Source organism: Silurus meridionalis, chromosome 3, assembly GCF_014805685.1.
Source record: "Silurus meridionalis isolate SWU-2019-XX chromosome 3, ASM1480568v1, whole genome shotgun sequence".
Lineage (NCBI taxonomy): Eukaryota > Metazoa > Chordata > Actinopteri > Siluriformes > Siluridae > Silurus > Silurus meridionalis.
In genome coordinates this window covers 9,318,108-9,336,061 of record NC_060886.1, presented here as the reverse complement: position 1 = coordinate 9,336,061, position 17,954 = coordinate 9,318,108, and the positions used below count along the sequence as shown (strand labels likewise).

The 17,954-nt window shown below is 39.7% G+C and overlaps 1 protein-coding gene across 1 annotated transcript in view; it reads right to left on the bottom strand.

Annotated features, from left to right (window-relative positions):
- The window catches only part of dcbld2 (discoidin, CUB and LCCL domain containing 2), a 34,866-nt gene that overhangs the window by 9,546 nt on the left and 7,366 nt on the right, over nt 1-17,954 (bottom strand). Inside the window, exons 2-5 of the mRNA XM_046845307.1 lie at nt 15,172-15,396; nt 11,273-11,410; nt 5,345-5,396; nt 3,328-3,400 (exon numbers count right to left, since the gene is read on the bottom strand). Coding sequence (XP_046701263.1) covers nt 3,328-3,400; nt 5,345-5,396; nt 11,273-11,410; nt 15,172-15,396 — 488 coding nt within the window. The remainder of the gene's footprint in view (nt 1-3,327; nt 3,401-5,344; nt 5,397-11,272; nt 11,411-15,171; nt 15,397-17,954) is intronic.

Below are 17,954 nucleotides of genomic sequence, written 5' to 3'. Positions count from 1 at the left end.
TGGGTATTTATAAAGCTTTGAAATATGCATCACCTGGCCTTTCATATTAATGACTAAACAATCCCATGACCCTAACAGGCAAATAAAGGTCTGATATCTTGGCCAAAGAGTGCTGCTTTAGCCTTTTTCACCCAAATTGTAGAAAACAAAAACAATACACTGATATTGCTTAAAATATTGCAAAAGAGTGTTTCATGTTTAACTTTATGCCTTTTTAAAATAATTTTATCGTCCACTTGATTAAATGTTCACATTAACAGAGATTCTGACCAGGGGAACCCAAACACTGTATGTTTTACATGGGTTGGAGTGGAAGATGTTATGTGGCCTGAGCTCTGACCTCTACTCAGCTGAACACCTTTGGAATAAATTGGAATGCTGACTACATTCCAGGCCTCCTCACCTCACCTACATCAGTACCTGACTTTACTAACACCCTTGTGGCTAAAGGAAAAAGGTATAGTGTCTGATGTGGACGAGTCAAAACCCAAAATTATGATTTAAGACGATTGCATTTTAAATCTGAAATTAAATATCTGTTATATAACCTAAACACTACTGTCCATTAGGCTTCTCCAGATCATTTTGAGTGGAATTTGTTTTAGCATTAATACAATTGATATTCAATATTTGAAGGAAGGAAGGAAGGAAGGAAGGAAGGAAGGAAGGAAGGAAGGAAGGAAGGAAGGAAGGAAAGAACAAAAAGAAAATCAGGTGCAGCAGAAAGAATAAAGATGCATTTGCATTGTACGAGCTTAAAAAAAATTACTAGGAGGGTGAATACTATCTAGAGGCACTAAATGCAATTTAAGATCATGTTTAGAAATCTGAAATCAAACATTTCCAGACTCTGTACCTTATTGTTTCTTCTTTTTTTTAATCCTTCCAGTATTACAGCAATGCAGTAGTTTAAATCTTTGTGAATTGCACAAATGTGAAGACAATACGGCTAAAAAACATTCAGGAGACAGCGTTACTGCATGAGGAACAGCATAGAACACTGCAAAGTGATAAGACAGCAGCTTTAACTATATTTATTATGTAATGTCCTTCGGTTAGAGAGAGAAGGAGGAGAGAGAGAGGGAGAGACTGACAAGATAGAAATGGTGGATGCTGACTAAATGAGCCATAAGCCACAAGAGACATGACTTGGCTGATGATGTCACTGGGAGCGATTCCACAGCGCCACTGTTGTTGGTGATATGAAATACTGTAGCAGCGCATGTCATTAAAAGAGTCGCTGTGGGTTTGGCTTTAATTACACTGCCGCACACATGATTGCTGAAACGCAGCATGGTAGGCAGATGGTAACACACACACAGTTCCCACAGGCGCTGCCAAACTAGCGCTGGAATTAAGAGAGCTGTCTGTTTGAAAGCTGACATTGCTCTCCCTCTTTTGCTCTCCACCGCAGGCCGACCACAGTCGGCAGGCAAACTCTCAACACACACACGAGCGTGCCGCAAAACATACACCACTTCCTAGTGGCAAAATAAAAGCGCTGCCAGGTCCAGCTGCTGAGCAGCACACGTGCACGCCTTGCTCCTGCTCTCACAAAATCACACACATCCTCTCGCATACACACGCTCGCATGAGGCCCGTGTTACTCGGCGTGTACGAGAGAGCCGTACGGGATGACTTCGTTCTGCTGTCAGCTGGCCTGCATTACAAAGTCCATCAGCCAAATACTGACCTAACATTTCCCATAGAGACTCATACAGAACTACACACACACACACACACACACACACACACACACACACACACACACACACACACACACACGGAAAGTTTACTTTCTTTTACAGTTCAAACTGCAGAATTTCAGCCAGTTCTTGCCGAAATACTGTTTTTGTACTTAACATAAAAGAAAAAGCCCGAAACAAGCCCAAACAGGAGCTAAAGGGGCCTGGGTGATAATTGCTTTTCCCAAAAAACCTGGAAGGCATCATTTCAGTATCTTTACTGAACTCCTTTGAGTAGCATCAGGCTGGCTCAGCTGCAAGGAAATTACTGCTAATGTGCTCGGTAACTGTTATTACAAAACGATCAATCAGTGTCGCAATTATGTTCAAAGAATTTGAATTGCAAACAGTTTTCAGGTCAAATAGCGTAGAACGAAACTTCATAGCGGATTTGAGGCCTCTTTGGTCTCAGTAAGTTGCGTTTATTTATTTATTTTTATATGCAATTACAGTATAAGAGAATGTGAATTATGATGCAATCGTCCGGTTAATATTGAAAGGAGAAAATAGCTTGTTGTTTCTGAGCACATAGAAAAAAGTGAGTTACTTATTTATTAAAATCTCACTAAACCAAATATGATCAATGTCCTAAAGTGCAAAATATTTCTAATCGAACATCTCAATCCTAACCTGGAACTTAAAGCTAATTTTAATGGCGGAAAGGCAGAAATATCCACTCTGGAGCAGTTCGTGCACATGATAAACAACATGATACAATCTAGAGCCAATTCAGAGACTGCAAATAAACTAGTAGAACACAGTGCATGGAAGGTTGGTGGTCATGGTGAGGAGCGTGGTGAGGAGTCGTTTGGGGTTGTTCTATAATGAGTGTCTGAAGGTTTTGTACATGGAAGAATACCACTGTAAGAAGAAGACGTTAGACTCCCACAGATTTTGAGAAAATATACTATTTAAGTGGTCAAGAATAAAAGCTATGGAAATATATAAGCACATTTGAGACACTATGTGGAACTTTTTTTTTTTTTTTTGTCAATAGAAGCCGATATATAAATCTTAATACTTCCAGATAACAAGTTTCCATGTAGCACTCTAGTTCCTCTGGGAAAACCTTTCAACAATTGTGTAGTTCTTCAAAACACCCAAAAACAGTGGCTATCCCTTTCACCCTTATACCAAAGTTTCCAAGCAGAACCAATTTAGAAAAAGAGCTGTTAACCATCTAAAAAACACCTCAGTACTCCTTCATCCCACAGTGCAGTGTGCAGCCTGTGTTTAATGCACCATGGAGTATCATTCGTATCTGATCATCACAAACCTAAATCCAAAAACTATAAACCAGGGACTTTTGGAACTGGCCTTTGCATAGTGAACCCTCTGAAGCTGTTCTTGCATAAAACTAAACAATTTGTTCCCGGCTACAGAGCCACAGATTGATGTTGAAAACCATCAACCGCGCCTCTCATGAGGTCATAAGCATGGGACCATTAATGCTCCAGCAAGCAGCCAAGGCAGGATGAAGTCATCACCCAGAGACAGTGAGAACAAGAGGAACAGATTGAATTCTAAAAGGCTTTTGTTGTGGTCTGTATGTACACGTGTGCGTACAAGTCAGTGCACGTACATCTCTGTAGCCATGTGGTATGGTCCCAGACACCTCGCCAAAGTTCGTCAGACACCCGGCAGGACAGAACTTACTGCAGAAAAGATACAAACACACAAATAAGTACTGAATACGTGCACATTTCTATGACTGTATATACACAATTGCATGCATTTAATTTAAGAGTAGGTATACCTGAACTCTGCCTCAGTAAAGTTATATCCTTTCTCCAAACAGGAGATCAGATCTGCAAAGAAAATATTCACAGTGTATTTTCAGACTTAAGAACAGATTTTCCAGGCTAATGATCTCGGTCCTGACATAAATACACAAGATATTTTATAAAGATATAAATACACAAGATAAATTGCTCATTTGACATTAAAATATGAATGCATGTCGGGGATGCTGCGGCTTTTCTCAAGTGTTAAACAAAATAAAAACAAGCACTAATTGCAAACTTCTGACTAAATCTATGGTTGAAGGGAGAATTGTATAAAAACATAAAAAAAAAAAAAAAAAACAGTAAATACATAAAGAAAATGTTTGAAAGACTATGATAAAAGAAATTAGTGACACCTTGCTTTTCCTTTCCATCTATATATGAATGTATGTATGTCTGTGTATACAATATATGTACAACATATGTGTGTTTGTATATGTATTTCTGTCTTTACTACTTTCTCAAAAAAATAAAATAAAAAATACGACTACACACGCACCTCAGGCACTTTATTTTAAATACAGACCGATGTATTAAAAAAAAAAAGCTTAAACTGTCCATCAGTGTAAGAGTCGATTTGCGATAGTGTGCGTGTGGAACATGTCTCCGTCAATCTGCAGAAAATACAAAATCCAAAATCGTCCCTACAACATTTGAGCAAAACCCTCGTTTCATTTTATGTCATCAATCCTAAACCCTTACTGTTTATGCAGCTCAACAGAAAAACTGCTTCATTTGATAGTCTGGAAGAAGCGTGTGATACTCAGTCACCCGTCCCAAAACTTCCCATAGAAAAATATTTTTCTTCAAGATAACAGAGTTTAATCTCCAGAGAAGTTAAACATAGTGTGAAGCAGTATGTGTGACAAATGAAATGGAAAAAAAGGGTTGTAAAATAACATTCATTAACATGGACATGTCTATTTGGCTTTGCAGCAAGTGTAACAACCTTTATAGCTAGCTAAACAGTGCTAGCTCCCTTAAATTGATTTACAAAACTAGTAAGAAGCTTTCAAACCCTTGCAGCAAAAATATGCCTTTTTTTTTTTTGTCAATAGAAGCCGATATATAAATCTTAATACTTCCAGATAACAAGTTTCCATGTAGCACTCTAGTTCCTCTGGGAAAACCTTTCAACAATTGTGTAGTTCTTCAAAACACCCAAAAACAGTGGCTATCCTTTCACCCTTATACCAAAGTTTCCAAGCAGAACCAATTTAGAAAAAGAGCTGTTAACCATCTAAAAAACACCTCAGTACTCCTTCATCCCACAGTGCAGTGTGCAGCCTGTGTTTAATGCACCATGGAGTATCATTCGTATCTGATCATCACAAACCTAAATCCAAAAACTATAAACCAGGGACTTTTGGAACTGGCCTTTGCATAGTGAACCCTCTGAAGCTGTTCTTGCATAAAACTAAACAATTTGTTCCCGGCTACAGAGCCACAGATTGATGTTGAAAACCATCAACCGCGCCTCTCATGAGGTCATAAGCATGGGACCATTAATGCTCCAGCAAGCAGCCAAGGCAGGATGAAGTCATCACCCAGAGACAGTGAGAACAAGAGGAACAGATTGAATTCTAAAAGGCTTTTGTTGTGGTCTGTATGTACACGTGTGCGTACAAGTCAGTGCACGTACATCTCTGTAGCCATGTGGTATGGTCCCAGACACCTCGCCAAAGTTCGTCAGACACCGGCAGGACAGAACTTACTGCAGAAAAGATACAAACACACAAATAAGTACTGAATACGTGCACATTTCTATGACTGTATATACACAATTGCATGCATTTAATTTAAGAGTAGGTATACCTGAACTCTGCCTCAGTAAAGTTATATCCTTTCTCCAAACAGGAGATCAGATCTGCAAAGAAAATATTCACAGTGTATTTTCAGACTTAAGAACAGATTTTCCAGGCTAATGATCTCGGTCCTGACATAAATACACAAGATATTTTATAAAGATATAAATACACAAGATATTTTATAAAGATATAAATACACAAGATATTTTATAAAGATATAAATACACAAGATATTTTATAAAGATATAAATACACAAGATAAATTGCTCATTTGACATTAAAATATGAATGCATGTCGGGGATGCTGCGGCTTTTCTCAAGTGTTAAACAAAATAAAAACAAGCACTAATTGCAAACTTCTGACTAAATCTATGGTTGAAGGGAGAATTGTATAAAAACATAAAAAAAAAAAAACAGTAAATACATAAAGAAAATGTTTGAAAGACTATGATAAAAGAAATTAGTGACACCTTGCTTTTCCTTTCCATCTATATATGAATGTATGTATGTCTGTGTATACAATATATGTACAACATATGTGTGTTTGTATATGTATTTCTGTCTTTACTACTTTCTCAAAAAAATAAAATAAAAAATACGACTACACACGCACCTCAGGCACTTTATTTTAAATACAGACCGATGTATTAAAAAAAAAAAAAGCTTAAACTGTCCATCAGTGTAAGAGTCGATTTGCGATAGTGTGCGTGTGGAACATGTCTCCGTCAATCTGCAGAAAATACAAAATCCAAAATCGTCCTACAACATTTGAGCAAAACCCTCGTTTCATTTTATGTCATCAATCCTAAACCCTTACTGTTTATGCAGCTCAACAGAAAAACTGCTTCATTTGATAGTCTGGAAGAAGCGTGTGATACTCAGTCACCCGTCCCAAAACTTCCCATAGAAAAATATTTTTCTTCAAGATAACAGAGTTTAATCTCCAGAGAAGTTAAACATAGTGTGAAGCAGTATGTGTGACAAATGAAATGGAAAAAAAGGGTTGTAAAATAACATTCATTAACATGGACATGTCTATTTGGCTTTGCAGCAAGTGTAACAACCTTTATAGCTAGCTAAACAGTGCTAGCTCCCTTAAATTGATTTACAAAACTAGTAAGAAGCTTTCAAACCCTTGCAGCAAAAATATGCCTTTTTTTTTTTTTATAAATAAGCCAAAGGTTTAGTAGATTCTAGGACTAGCCAGCTAGTTTATGCTAGTTACAAATTGATCATATTTGATATGTATATATTAGCAAATGTGTAATACTGTAATCTAATGCTAGTAGCAGATTTGTTTAGATTTTGTCAGCAGTGCCTTGTTGTTGTTGGTGTGTGTGTGTGTGTGTGTGTGTGTGTGTGTGTGTGTGTGTGTGTGTGTGTGTGTGAGATAGCTATTGTATCTAATAAAGTGAAGAATATGCTAGGAGTCTCAAAACTGATGGGAACCATTAGAGTGAAAAACATGGGGGTGCAGTGTTCAGTGGGTTAAGGTCCAAACTTGGTAAGTCATGTCATAGAGCTCAGGCTTGGACTCCTTAGTTCCAGTACAGAGGTTTCATACTGAGAAAAGAAGCACATACATATGTGTGATGTGTGTCCACATACGTCAGGCACATAGTTCATATTTGGCAAATTATACAAAGTATTGTAGTGAATGAACGTTACATTGGTAAACCTAAGCTTGGGTTGTTATACACGCATTTGTCTTTAAAAATCATTGACACTGTATTGTCTCTACAAGCCTAAGCCATTTCTTCTGTATATACTATGATTAAGAAAAGCTCAAATGTGAGACAAGCCTCTAAATCTGGCAACATTTCATACTGAGCTCTATGAGTTGCTCATTAATTCTCTCTCCTACAGATACAACAGTGTTCAGTATGTTGCTGTGGTGAGATTATTGATCCCAGTGGTTTGTGTGTCTCTTTGCCCGGTGTGCAATGTGTGTACAGTGTGTGTGCGTGTGTGTGCGAGAGCTGTTCCTAACCTTCAAGTGTTACTTATGTATTCAATACATCTTTCACTCTCACTGTCATGGAGTAATGCGGATCAGCTGTGTGTTGGGTTTCATCAATCAATAATAACAGCTTCAAAAAGGCAGAAAGTGTGTGTGTGTGTGTGTGTGTGTGTGTGTGTGTGTGTGTGTGTGTGTGTGTGTGTGTGTGACAGAAAGGCAAGATGTATCTTGTGGTAGTGTGTGCTGTAATATAGTCCATTACTCAAACGCACAGCCTGGCACTGTCTGCTCCTGTCATCCTGACTCATCTGAAAGAGGATCTCTTCCTCTCACACACACACACACCCCAACCTCACTTATGAACACGCTCTCTTTCTCTCTTTGTTTGCTGGTAAATAAACTAGTAGGCATCCCGCAAGGAAAAAAATATAATTAGAACACAAGACTAATGTACATGTACACACACACACACACACACACACACACACACACACACACACACACACACACACACACACACACACACACACACACACACACCACCCCCTGTGAGCTGCTGGAATTCCAGAGGTGTGAAAGCTGTGGATGTGCCAAGCCGTTCAGAGCTCTTATCTGACCTGCTTGTGTGTGTGTGTGTGTGTGTGTGTGTGTGTGTGTGTGTGTGTGTGTAAAAGAGAGAGAAATGCCTGTTTTACAATTCTATATGGTCACATCTACATCTTACATATTACTTACAGACACAATCAAAATTTGTGTTCATGCTGCTTTAAGAAAATAATCCTCCCTTTTAGGATTGGTGTGATACCATCACGCTCAAGTTGAGTACTATTTAATAACAGCATGTCCTGTGGGGTTCAATTCCTTATTAAAGCAATTATAAATATCAGCAGTATCAGGGATAATCAGATTGGTTGGATATATCTCGACTTGCCGTATAACTAATTTGTACTTAAACAAAAAGCATTTGGCTGGACAGATAATGGTTGTGTCCATTACCTGTCCATTAAAATCCCCTCCCTCTTTTCACCATGCAGGATGAGACATGATGGGAACACAGTGATTATGGTTCCACAGTTTATCATCTGGGTCCTTTCACTCAACATTTGCTCGCACACCACAGCGTGAACACTCTACTCTGTTACACAGAACCGTCTAACAGATGAGCATGTGATTTCAGACACAGTTAATTTACTTAGTCTAGACTCCTCGGACAGGCACTGACGATACACAGACATGCCGATAAGGCACAGACGCTCGCCTGAAAGCTCGCATTCCCGCCGCTCTGTTCCGTGTCCCCTTTAAAGCATTATGCTCAACCTCTCAACCTATATCGACACAATAACCTCCGAATACGACATCACTTCCTTTCGCTCGAAGAGTGCAGTTTAGTAATTCTATTTGCAAAGTGATGCATTTTCGAAAGCACACCCTGTCTCTGGAGTCACTGAGATTTTATTCTCCCTTCTCCACACACACACACACACACACACACACACACACACACACACACACACACACGTTCCGGACATTTGATGCCTTACAGCCTGTGTCTGCACTAATGCAATCATGACTTCTGTAAGAAACGACCCGAAAGAAATTCGCTCCGATTTTTCCTTCTTAATCAGTTGCACATGAGGCCCCTCCCTCTCATCTGTACAAACACACACAGACGTCACCATGGTGACTCCTACGCCAACCTCATCAGAGGTGTAGTCTCGGGCAGGAACACGCATACACACACGCACATGCTTGCACAAGCGCTCGCACACGCACTCACCCTGCTAACAGCTCCTCATTCCAGTTTATTGTAATATAACCAGGAATGCAGTTATGATTTTTATTTATTTTTTTGTATCATTACGCAAGTTCACACATCCGTGATTCACACCCACGATGCTCCTTTTCCTCGGTTTGTGGACGGATCCCAGGAAAATACACCGACTCCAATCTGTGTTTTGGGCCAAAATTAGAAACACATCATATTTCCCATGTTCAGAGCCTGTGAGGTGTGTTTATATAGATGCAGTGCTCCCAGCAAATTATGACTGTACAATGATATTACACAAGAGTCCCAATGCACATTGATGCCAGCATGATCTGATCCTACTATGCCTTCCTTCAACTCGTTTTTCGCTAACACTAATGGACTGACGTGAGAAGCTCGGGGACGTAGCCATTTAGATGACAGCGCTTTCAAACAAGATGACATCATGGTATGTCAAAGGACAAAATCCTTCCTCGACTTTCTGCATATTGGTCTTTATAATGAATATGTGGTCGACTTTATGGCATCCTGTGTAGGTTTCTTGGTTTGTTCTTCATTCATGTAACACTGTGATTGTGGAGGAATGTCGCTTGGCTTCACGATGTTCTGTATCGGCCGGACACGGCTAAAATGACAATAAAGCCACTTGATTTGATTAAACCTACAATTCTGTTGAAATCAGTACTAGTAGTAATAAAGCTGCGTTCAAGGTTGAGTTGCGACTATCAATTTGCGGCTTACAACCAGCAAAGAAACAAATATTAGCATTGCTCACTACTGTACTCTCACAAGCTTCCTGTTAACATTACGTGATAGTGTCCTCTGATTAGCTTCTTACTAACATTACTCGCTAGTGTCTTCTGACTAGCTTTTCTATTAACATTAATCTTTACTCTTCTCTGACTACCTTCTTATTAGTATTACTCGCTAGTTTCTTCTGACTAGCTTTCTATAAACATTAATCTTTACTGTCCTCTGACTACCTTCTTATTAGCATTACTCGCTAGTGTCTTCTGACCAACTTTCTATAAACATTACGTGATGGTGTCCTCTGATTAGCTTCTTATTAACATTACTCACTATTGTTCTTCGACTAGCTAACGATTATCTAATTAACCTATTAACATTATTTGCTATTATTTGCTGATTAGATTCTTATTAACATTACTTGCTATTGTCCTCTATGTGGCGTCGTATTAACATCTCTCGCTACTATCTGCTGACCAGCTTGAAGCAAACATTCTAACATTAAGATAACATGCAGCAGGACTTTAATCTCTCAGTGTGCCCAGCTCTCTCAGTTCTTCCTCTTATAGTTTAGTTTTCCCTTAACTTTCCTGCTATATCTCAATCATGCTCTTCATGTCAACCTGGATTCTGGAACTCAAGAACTTCCTGTCTTTATTACTCACTAATATTACACTGAAAGTTAACACTGAAACGTTCTGCATTTAAGCACCCATCACTGAACACCTCAACAATGATGGAACTATAATCAAAGGTCATTTGGTGCCACCCAGATAATGATGGGTTGCCTTTTGAGTCTGGTTCCTCTCAAGATTTTTTTCCTCATACCATCTCAAGGAGTTTTTTTTTTTGTTTTGCCAATGTCACTACTGGCTCATTCATTAGGGCTACACTTATGAGGGGGAAAAAAAAATAGCCAATAAACTTATAACCTGATTTCGGACAGTGTCCATTGTTAAAAGCACCATACAAATAAAATGGAATTTATATAGAAAAACAAGTAAAGAGACGATCGGTTGTTGTTAACGGTTGTGCCGAGATCACTGAAGTCCCATTGAACACTGTTATTCTCAGAGGGAAAGAAATACAACATATACAAATAAACCAATAAATCAGCACCATAAAAAAATCTTTCAAACATTTTTATTGAACCATATAATTATCATCTTTAACGGTGTCTGCATTAAATCTATCCCTAATATTAAATTTTTGTAAAAAAAAAAAAAAAAAGGTTAACTTTGATGCCATTATTGGACTCCTACACGATTACTCAGCAGCTCGCCTTCAAAACCCGTTGGAAACGTTTTTAAACCTGTCTGTTGAATTGTGTTAGTCAGAAAGGTGGATAAAAGTGTCTGACAAAGCAGACTGGGTCTGTTCTATTTCCCACAGAATCCCATGTGATATCGTGTCGGAGTGCGAGTGAGTGTGTGAGTGTGAGTCAGAGGTGGGAGTGTGTTTACCTGGCTGCTGACTGCTGGCGTAGGAGAGGAAGAAGCCGCGCCCGAGGCTGCGTGGGCCGCTCATAAACTGCACCGTGACCTGATGGCCAGACGAATTCACCTCCTTCGGACCGCTCACGTCTCCGTGACAGAACTTCACTGCACATACATGATATATATATGATATATATGTGTATGTAAATATTATATATATGTATGTGTGCACACAAACAAAGGGAGAAAGAAAATGAGAGAAAAGAAGGGGACAGGAAGTGAGAACTCCACAGAAACACAGATTGTGAAGTGGCTTACAGGCACATAGTTGTGCAAGGATACACTAATCCCAGTGTTATGCGCTTTATTGAAAATCTGGAGCCAATCCATTGGTTAAGTGCTCTTGGATAAAGCAGACCCTAGGATTATAATTCACTACGAGCTGAAAAACAACAGCGCTCGCTCCATTCCTATTTCAGACAAACAGCGAACACTTGCCAAAAAAAAAAATAATACTTCAGAACGCCGTTACTGACATGCTTGCATGCTGAAAAACTTCTTATACCCGGGTGAGTTGTTCAAATCCGCAATTCATCCACAGACACCACAGACGTGTCTGAGGTATGAATATAATACGGGTCGATTGAGACACTGCAGGTCATCCTCTTGTAAAGAGATATGCCGATCGACCAGGCTGGCATTTAATGTCTCTAATCAGATCAATCTGGACGACGTCTCCAGCAAATCCACTTTGCTGGTGGTTTAATGAATGGATGGATTATTTTGAGTTTGTGCTTCAGATTTGTCAGACTTTAAAAACAAAGAATGTGCATGCCTGATTCTCAGACGATACAACATAGCGGCACACTGCAAAAATACACCGAACAGGCATAAAATTGTGCCATTATAACATTATGACAGGTGAAGTAAATAAAACTGATTATCTCTTTATTCCAAAGTTGATGTTGGAAGCAGGAAGAATTTGAGCGAGTTTGACAACAACAAGATTGTAATGTCTAGATGACTGAATCAGAGCATCTCCAAAACTGCAGCTCTTGTGGGCTGTTCCTGGTCTGCAGTGATCAGTATCTATCAAAAGTGGTTTAAGGAAGGAACAGTGTTAAACCAGTGACAGGGTCATGGGTGGCAAAGGCTCACTGATGCACGTGGGGAGTGAAGGCTGGTCCGTGTGGTCCGATCCAGCAGAGGAGCTACTGTTGCTTAAATGGCTGAAGAAGTTAATGCTCAATGGGTCACAACTGCTTTGGCAGCAAAAGGGGGACCAATACAATGTTAGGCAGGTGGTTATAATATATGATTATAATTCACGACATATCAGAACAGTTTTGGCAATAAATGGGGGACCAACACAATATTACAAACAAAATTTATATAAACAAACGTTATAGAGCGATATGTGGTTCTTCTGTTATCTCAAAGATGGAGTTACACAATTTTCCCTTTACTTGAGCCAAACCTGTTGCAGCATGATAATGCCCCTGTGCACAAAGCCAGCTCCATGAACATTTGGTTTACATGGGTTGGAGTAAAAGAACTTCTATAAAGCTGCAGCTTTGCAATGAATTGGAATCCTGAATGCACTCCAGGCCTCCTCACCTCACCTACATCAGTAACTGGCTTTACCAACATCCTTATGTCTGATTAAATCTCACACTCAAAAGTGGAGGTTATTATAAAGTTTTACACATTGAAAATGAAATAAGCTACAATCAATATAAATCACATGGTATCAAACTAATCCTCTGATCCCTGGAGAGATTGTCTAACAATCAGCTCTGGAGGAACAAGTCAGAAGAAGCAGAGGAGCCTCGTTCATACACCTACAGCTTCAAATCACAGCTTCAAATCAATGCAGCAGAAATTATGGATGTTTACAAGAAAAAAAGTCAGAATGCAAGAAAAAAAAGTCAGAAGTTTCCACATTTTTGGATCATTTTAAACTAAAACAAAGAAAACAGTGTTTATTAATTAATTTTTTTTTTTTGAAGAGTAATCTGATTTATTTTTATATTTCTATATTTGTATTTTGATGTAATATGCCAATTAAATACACTAAATTAGCTTTCACAGATGTTCTTGTATGCAATTTTACCAATACAATGTAATTTTTTCTAAAAAAGAAAACAAATGACGTTCATTTCAAGAGACCCGTCTTATTTTCTCTTGTATATTTAGTATTGCTCTTGAATTTTAAAAAGAACTTCTTATCGGATTAATCGAGAGTATACCCAGTAGAATACTCGATTACTAAAATAATCGAAAGCCTCAGCCCTACACTATATACACACTAAATGTGGTATGTCCTATTCAGTAGGTGTTCGGACTGTTTTCCTCTGAAAGCATCTTAAAACCCAGCTCACTCCTCACACTCCTGAAACTGCTTATGCACTGCAGTAGGTCAAACCTGTTCGACATGTGATGCATTCTTCACTTCGTAGGGAACGGACTATAAGACAATAAACTAAATTAGAAATATTAGGTCTCGATCATAGTCTGTTGAAATCAGTATACTCAGTATATGATTTCCTGATATATTTTTCAGGGTGGATCTTCGAACACTTTTTTCAGGTAGTATTTACCCACAACGTAACCAGCCTACTACATTCTCCGCATTTATGCGAACACCGATTCCAGTCTCTTTAGTAAAAGAATTACATAATTTAATTTACTTAATTGTTTATAATGCATTGATAAAACAAACATCGCACATCTTATTTATTTAACTTAGACTTTATTAAACTCTGATGCTATTGCACATAAGATTAGTGGCTTTACATTAATTACTAGACATCATGCGATCCCCTCCCTGCATTAACTACTAGACAAATAAAATGTGGGTCAAGACCAAAACAGTTTTTTTGGTACTTTAATGGTACTACAACAAAAGGTTTCTCTACCACCATTGAGACCACTTGTTCCACCTTTAAGACCATATATACCACTATGAACAACTGTACTACCATTAATATTTCTGGTCAACCGTTGAGACCACCTGTACTACCATTGAGACCACCTGTACTACCATTGAGACCATTTGTACCACCATTGAGACCACCTGTACCACCACTGAGATTCCTCTTCTACCATTAAAACCACCTGTACCACCACTGAGATTCCTCTTCCACCACTGAGACCACCTGTACCACCATTGAGACCATATGTACCACTATGAACAACTGTACTACCATTAACATTTCTGGTCAACCGTTGAGACCACCTTTACTACCATTGAGACCATTTGTACCACCATTGAGACCACCTGTACCACCACTGAGATTCCTCTTCCACCATTGAGACCACCTGTACCACCATTGAGATTCTTCTTCCACCACTGAGACCACCTGAACCACCATTGAGATTCCTCTACCACCATTTAGACCACCTGTACCACCACTGAGATTCCTCTTCCACCATTGAGACCACCTGTACCACCATTGAGATTCCTCTACCACCACTGAGACCACCTGCACCACCACTGAGACCACCTGCACCACCACTGAGACCACCTGCACCACCACTGAGACCACCTGCACCACCATTTGCTAGTTTACTTTTGCTGAACTGTTTGAGGAAAAGCTAGAAATTCGCTTGTATGTATTTTTGTACACAAATGTCAAAACATGCTTCAAATATTGGATGTGAAATATATCCAGGTTTAAAACTTCTCATTACCTAAAACAAATGAACATGGGAAGGAACAACCATGACTTCTTTTTCTATAAGAATTCAAAGGGAAATGAGCAAATGAACTAACTTACTTTATCTATATGTTTAATTGCTCATTTTCTGGCCCATAATTTGTTTTATAGACCATTAAATCCTTAAATGGCTCTATTTTTTTGCGACGAGCCTTACGAGAGTCACAAGAACATCAACAATGAGACGTGAAAGAACCCCCCTCTCACCTATCTCTGTCCTGCCTGCTCCGATACCATTAAACAGCCGGAGGTAGGACACCTGGCAGTTGTGTGTATTGATGTCGAGGTCCGCCACGTGCAGGAGGAGTGTGTGTCCGGCGCGCCCGCTAATCTCCCACTCACACACGGAGTTTGCCGGGTAAAAGAAAGGGTAGCCCAGAGACGCCAGGCTGCCGCTTCCCACGCCCAGCACCGTGTGCCCACAGCCATCACCTACAACACACAGTAATAAACAAATTAAAATCCAGACAAAATGTATCGATTGATATGATAGCGATTTTGTTTGGTCATGCTGAGTAAACCTTCAGAGTACACACTTGAAATTAAATTGTTCTTCAATTGTATTTCTAAACAAATATTTGGCAACCTGGTACGTGAAAGCTTTCTTCAAGGACGTTTAATATGCCAGAGCACCGAATAACATATTTATAGACTAATGTGCGATACCTACAGATAGAATAAACAGTATGTTAGTGCAGATGAAGAAGCCAGCCTACTCTTCAATTCCCAGAGAGAGAGAGAGAGAGAGAGAGAGAGCAAGAAAGAGAGCGAGTGAGTGAGTGAGTGAAAGAAAGAAAGAGAGAGAGAGTGCAAGAGCGAGAGAAAGAACGAAAAGAGAAAGAGAGAGAGAGAGAGAGAGAGAGAGAAAGAAAGAAAGAAGAGTGTGGGTGAGTGAGAATGTGAGAGTGAGCAAAGAAAGAAAGAGAGAGAGAGAGAGAGAGAAAGAAAGTGTGGTGGTGAGTGAGTAAGAGTGAGAGAAAGAAAGAAAGAGAGAGAGAGAGAGAGAGAGAAGGAAGAGAGTGAGTGGTGGTGAGTGAGTGAGTGGTGGTGAGTGGTGAGTGAGTAAAAGAAAGAAAGAGAGGAGAGAGAGAAAGAACGAAACAGTGTGAGAGAGAAAGAACGAGTGAGTGAGTGAGTGAGTGAGTGAGTGAGTGAGTGAGTGAGTGAGAGTGAGAGAGCACGCGAGAGAGAGAGAGAGTGAGAGAAAGAAAGAAAGATCGAGAGAGTGAGAGAAAGAAAGAGTGAGTGAGCGAGCGAGTGAGAGAGAGAGAGGCTTTATAATCCTCTCCAGATAATGTCTCTGATGTAGCATGTCACATTCATAGCCTTGAGTCTCTGGTTAATACTCTGGCTTCGAGCCATGGTGTTCTTTGGTTTATATTTTGTGTGTCTCTATCACCGTCTGTCATCCGTGAAGGCTAATTAATCCGTTTAGTAAAAATAGTCGTACTGACGGCAAGATTGCGTCCTTGATCAATGTGTGGTGTACTGCATGGCTGTAGGCTTCGGGAACAATCAGAGCGTGCAAGTCACACCACCAATAAACATAAGAACCAACTGGTGCACATTCTGTCTATGCAGACATAAAGTGTGCCTTGTTTAAAGAAGTAAATATCTGAAGGGTTTTCAATCACCTTTGGCCAATGACCACTACGACCAATACTGTACATATAATCAGCCGCATAAGTATTTGGGCCTGGATTTTTCCTGGAACAGGGAAGGTTTGAGACTTATTCAAAATGAAAAGAATACTAAACAAACATGACTACTATTCCATACTTCAACACCATGCAATTCCATCTGGACTGCAGCTACTTAGAATCAACTTCACCATACAACAAGACAACGACTCGAAGCAAAGTATACATCCAAGCTCTGTAAGCGTTATTTAGAAAAGCAAACAATTAAACCCAGCCATTAGGGTTGCACAAGCCAGTGCACTCTTAGTGCCGGTCCCAGGCCTGGATAAATGGGGGAGGGTTGCGTTAGGAAGGGCATCCAGCGTAAAACGTGCCAAATCAAATATGCGGATCACAAATCAGAATTTCATACCAGATCGGTCGAGGCCCGGGTTACCAACGACCGCCACAGGTATCGTTAGTCAACAGAGTACCGGTGGAAATTGGGCTACTGTTGTTTGAAGGAGGAGAAGGAGAGGAGGAAGACGTCTACAGAGACAGCAGGGAAAGGAGAAGTGTAGGAGAGTGGAGGTTTGGGTTGATACTTTAAATGTTGGTACTATGACTGGCAAAGGGTATGACTGGTGAAGAGAGGGAGCTGATATGATGGAGAGGAGAAAGGTAGAGATGTTGTGTGTACAGGAGACCAAGTGGAAAGGGGGTACAGCCAGGAACATCAGAGGTGGGTTTAAACTGTTCTATCATGGTGTGGATGGAAAGAGAAATGGTATAGGGTTGATTCTGAATGGAGAGTGTAGTGGAAGTGAAGAGAGCTTCTGAAGCTGGAAGTTGAAGGGGTGATGATAAATATCATCAGTGCCTATGCTTCACAAGTGGGTTGTGAAATGGAGGAGAAGGAAAAATTCTGGAGTGAGATATGGATATAGATTTATGGCTATGGTGAGGAAAGACTTGCAGGTAGTTGGTTTGAAAGAAGCAGATGTAGAGGACAGGGGACTGGATCACAAGTTCAGAAAGGAATAACCAACATAGGGAATGATACCTTTAACAGGTGCTAGTTTTTTTGTCTATAGACATATAAAAAGAACATGCATGTGTCATTCAAAAATGTTCCTATACGGCCACTGAATAGGAAAAGGAGAAATATGGAAAAAGAAAAATGAAGGGCTCATGATCCAAAGCATACCATATAATTTGTCAGTGGCATGTAGGGGTGCCAATAAAGATCACGGGTCACTGGTTTTTTTACAGCTAATGTGTCTGCTGACCATACAAAACCATCAATTTGTCATTGTTTAAGAATGTATAAGTATGTACGAGGGTACATTTCACCGTATCAATTGAAACGGC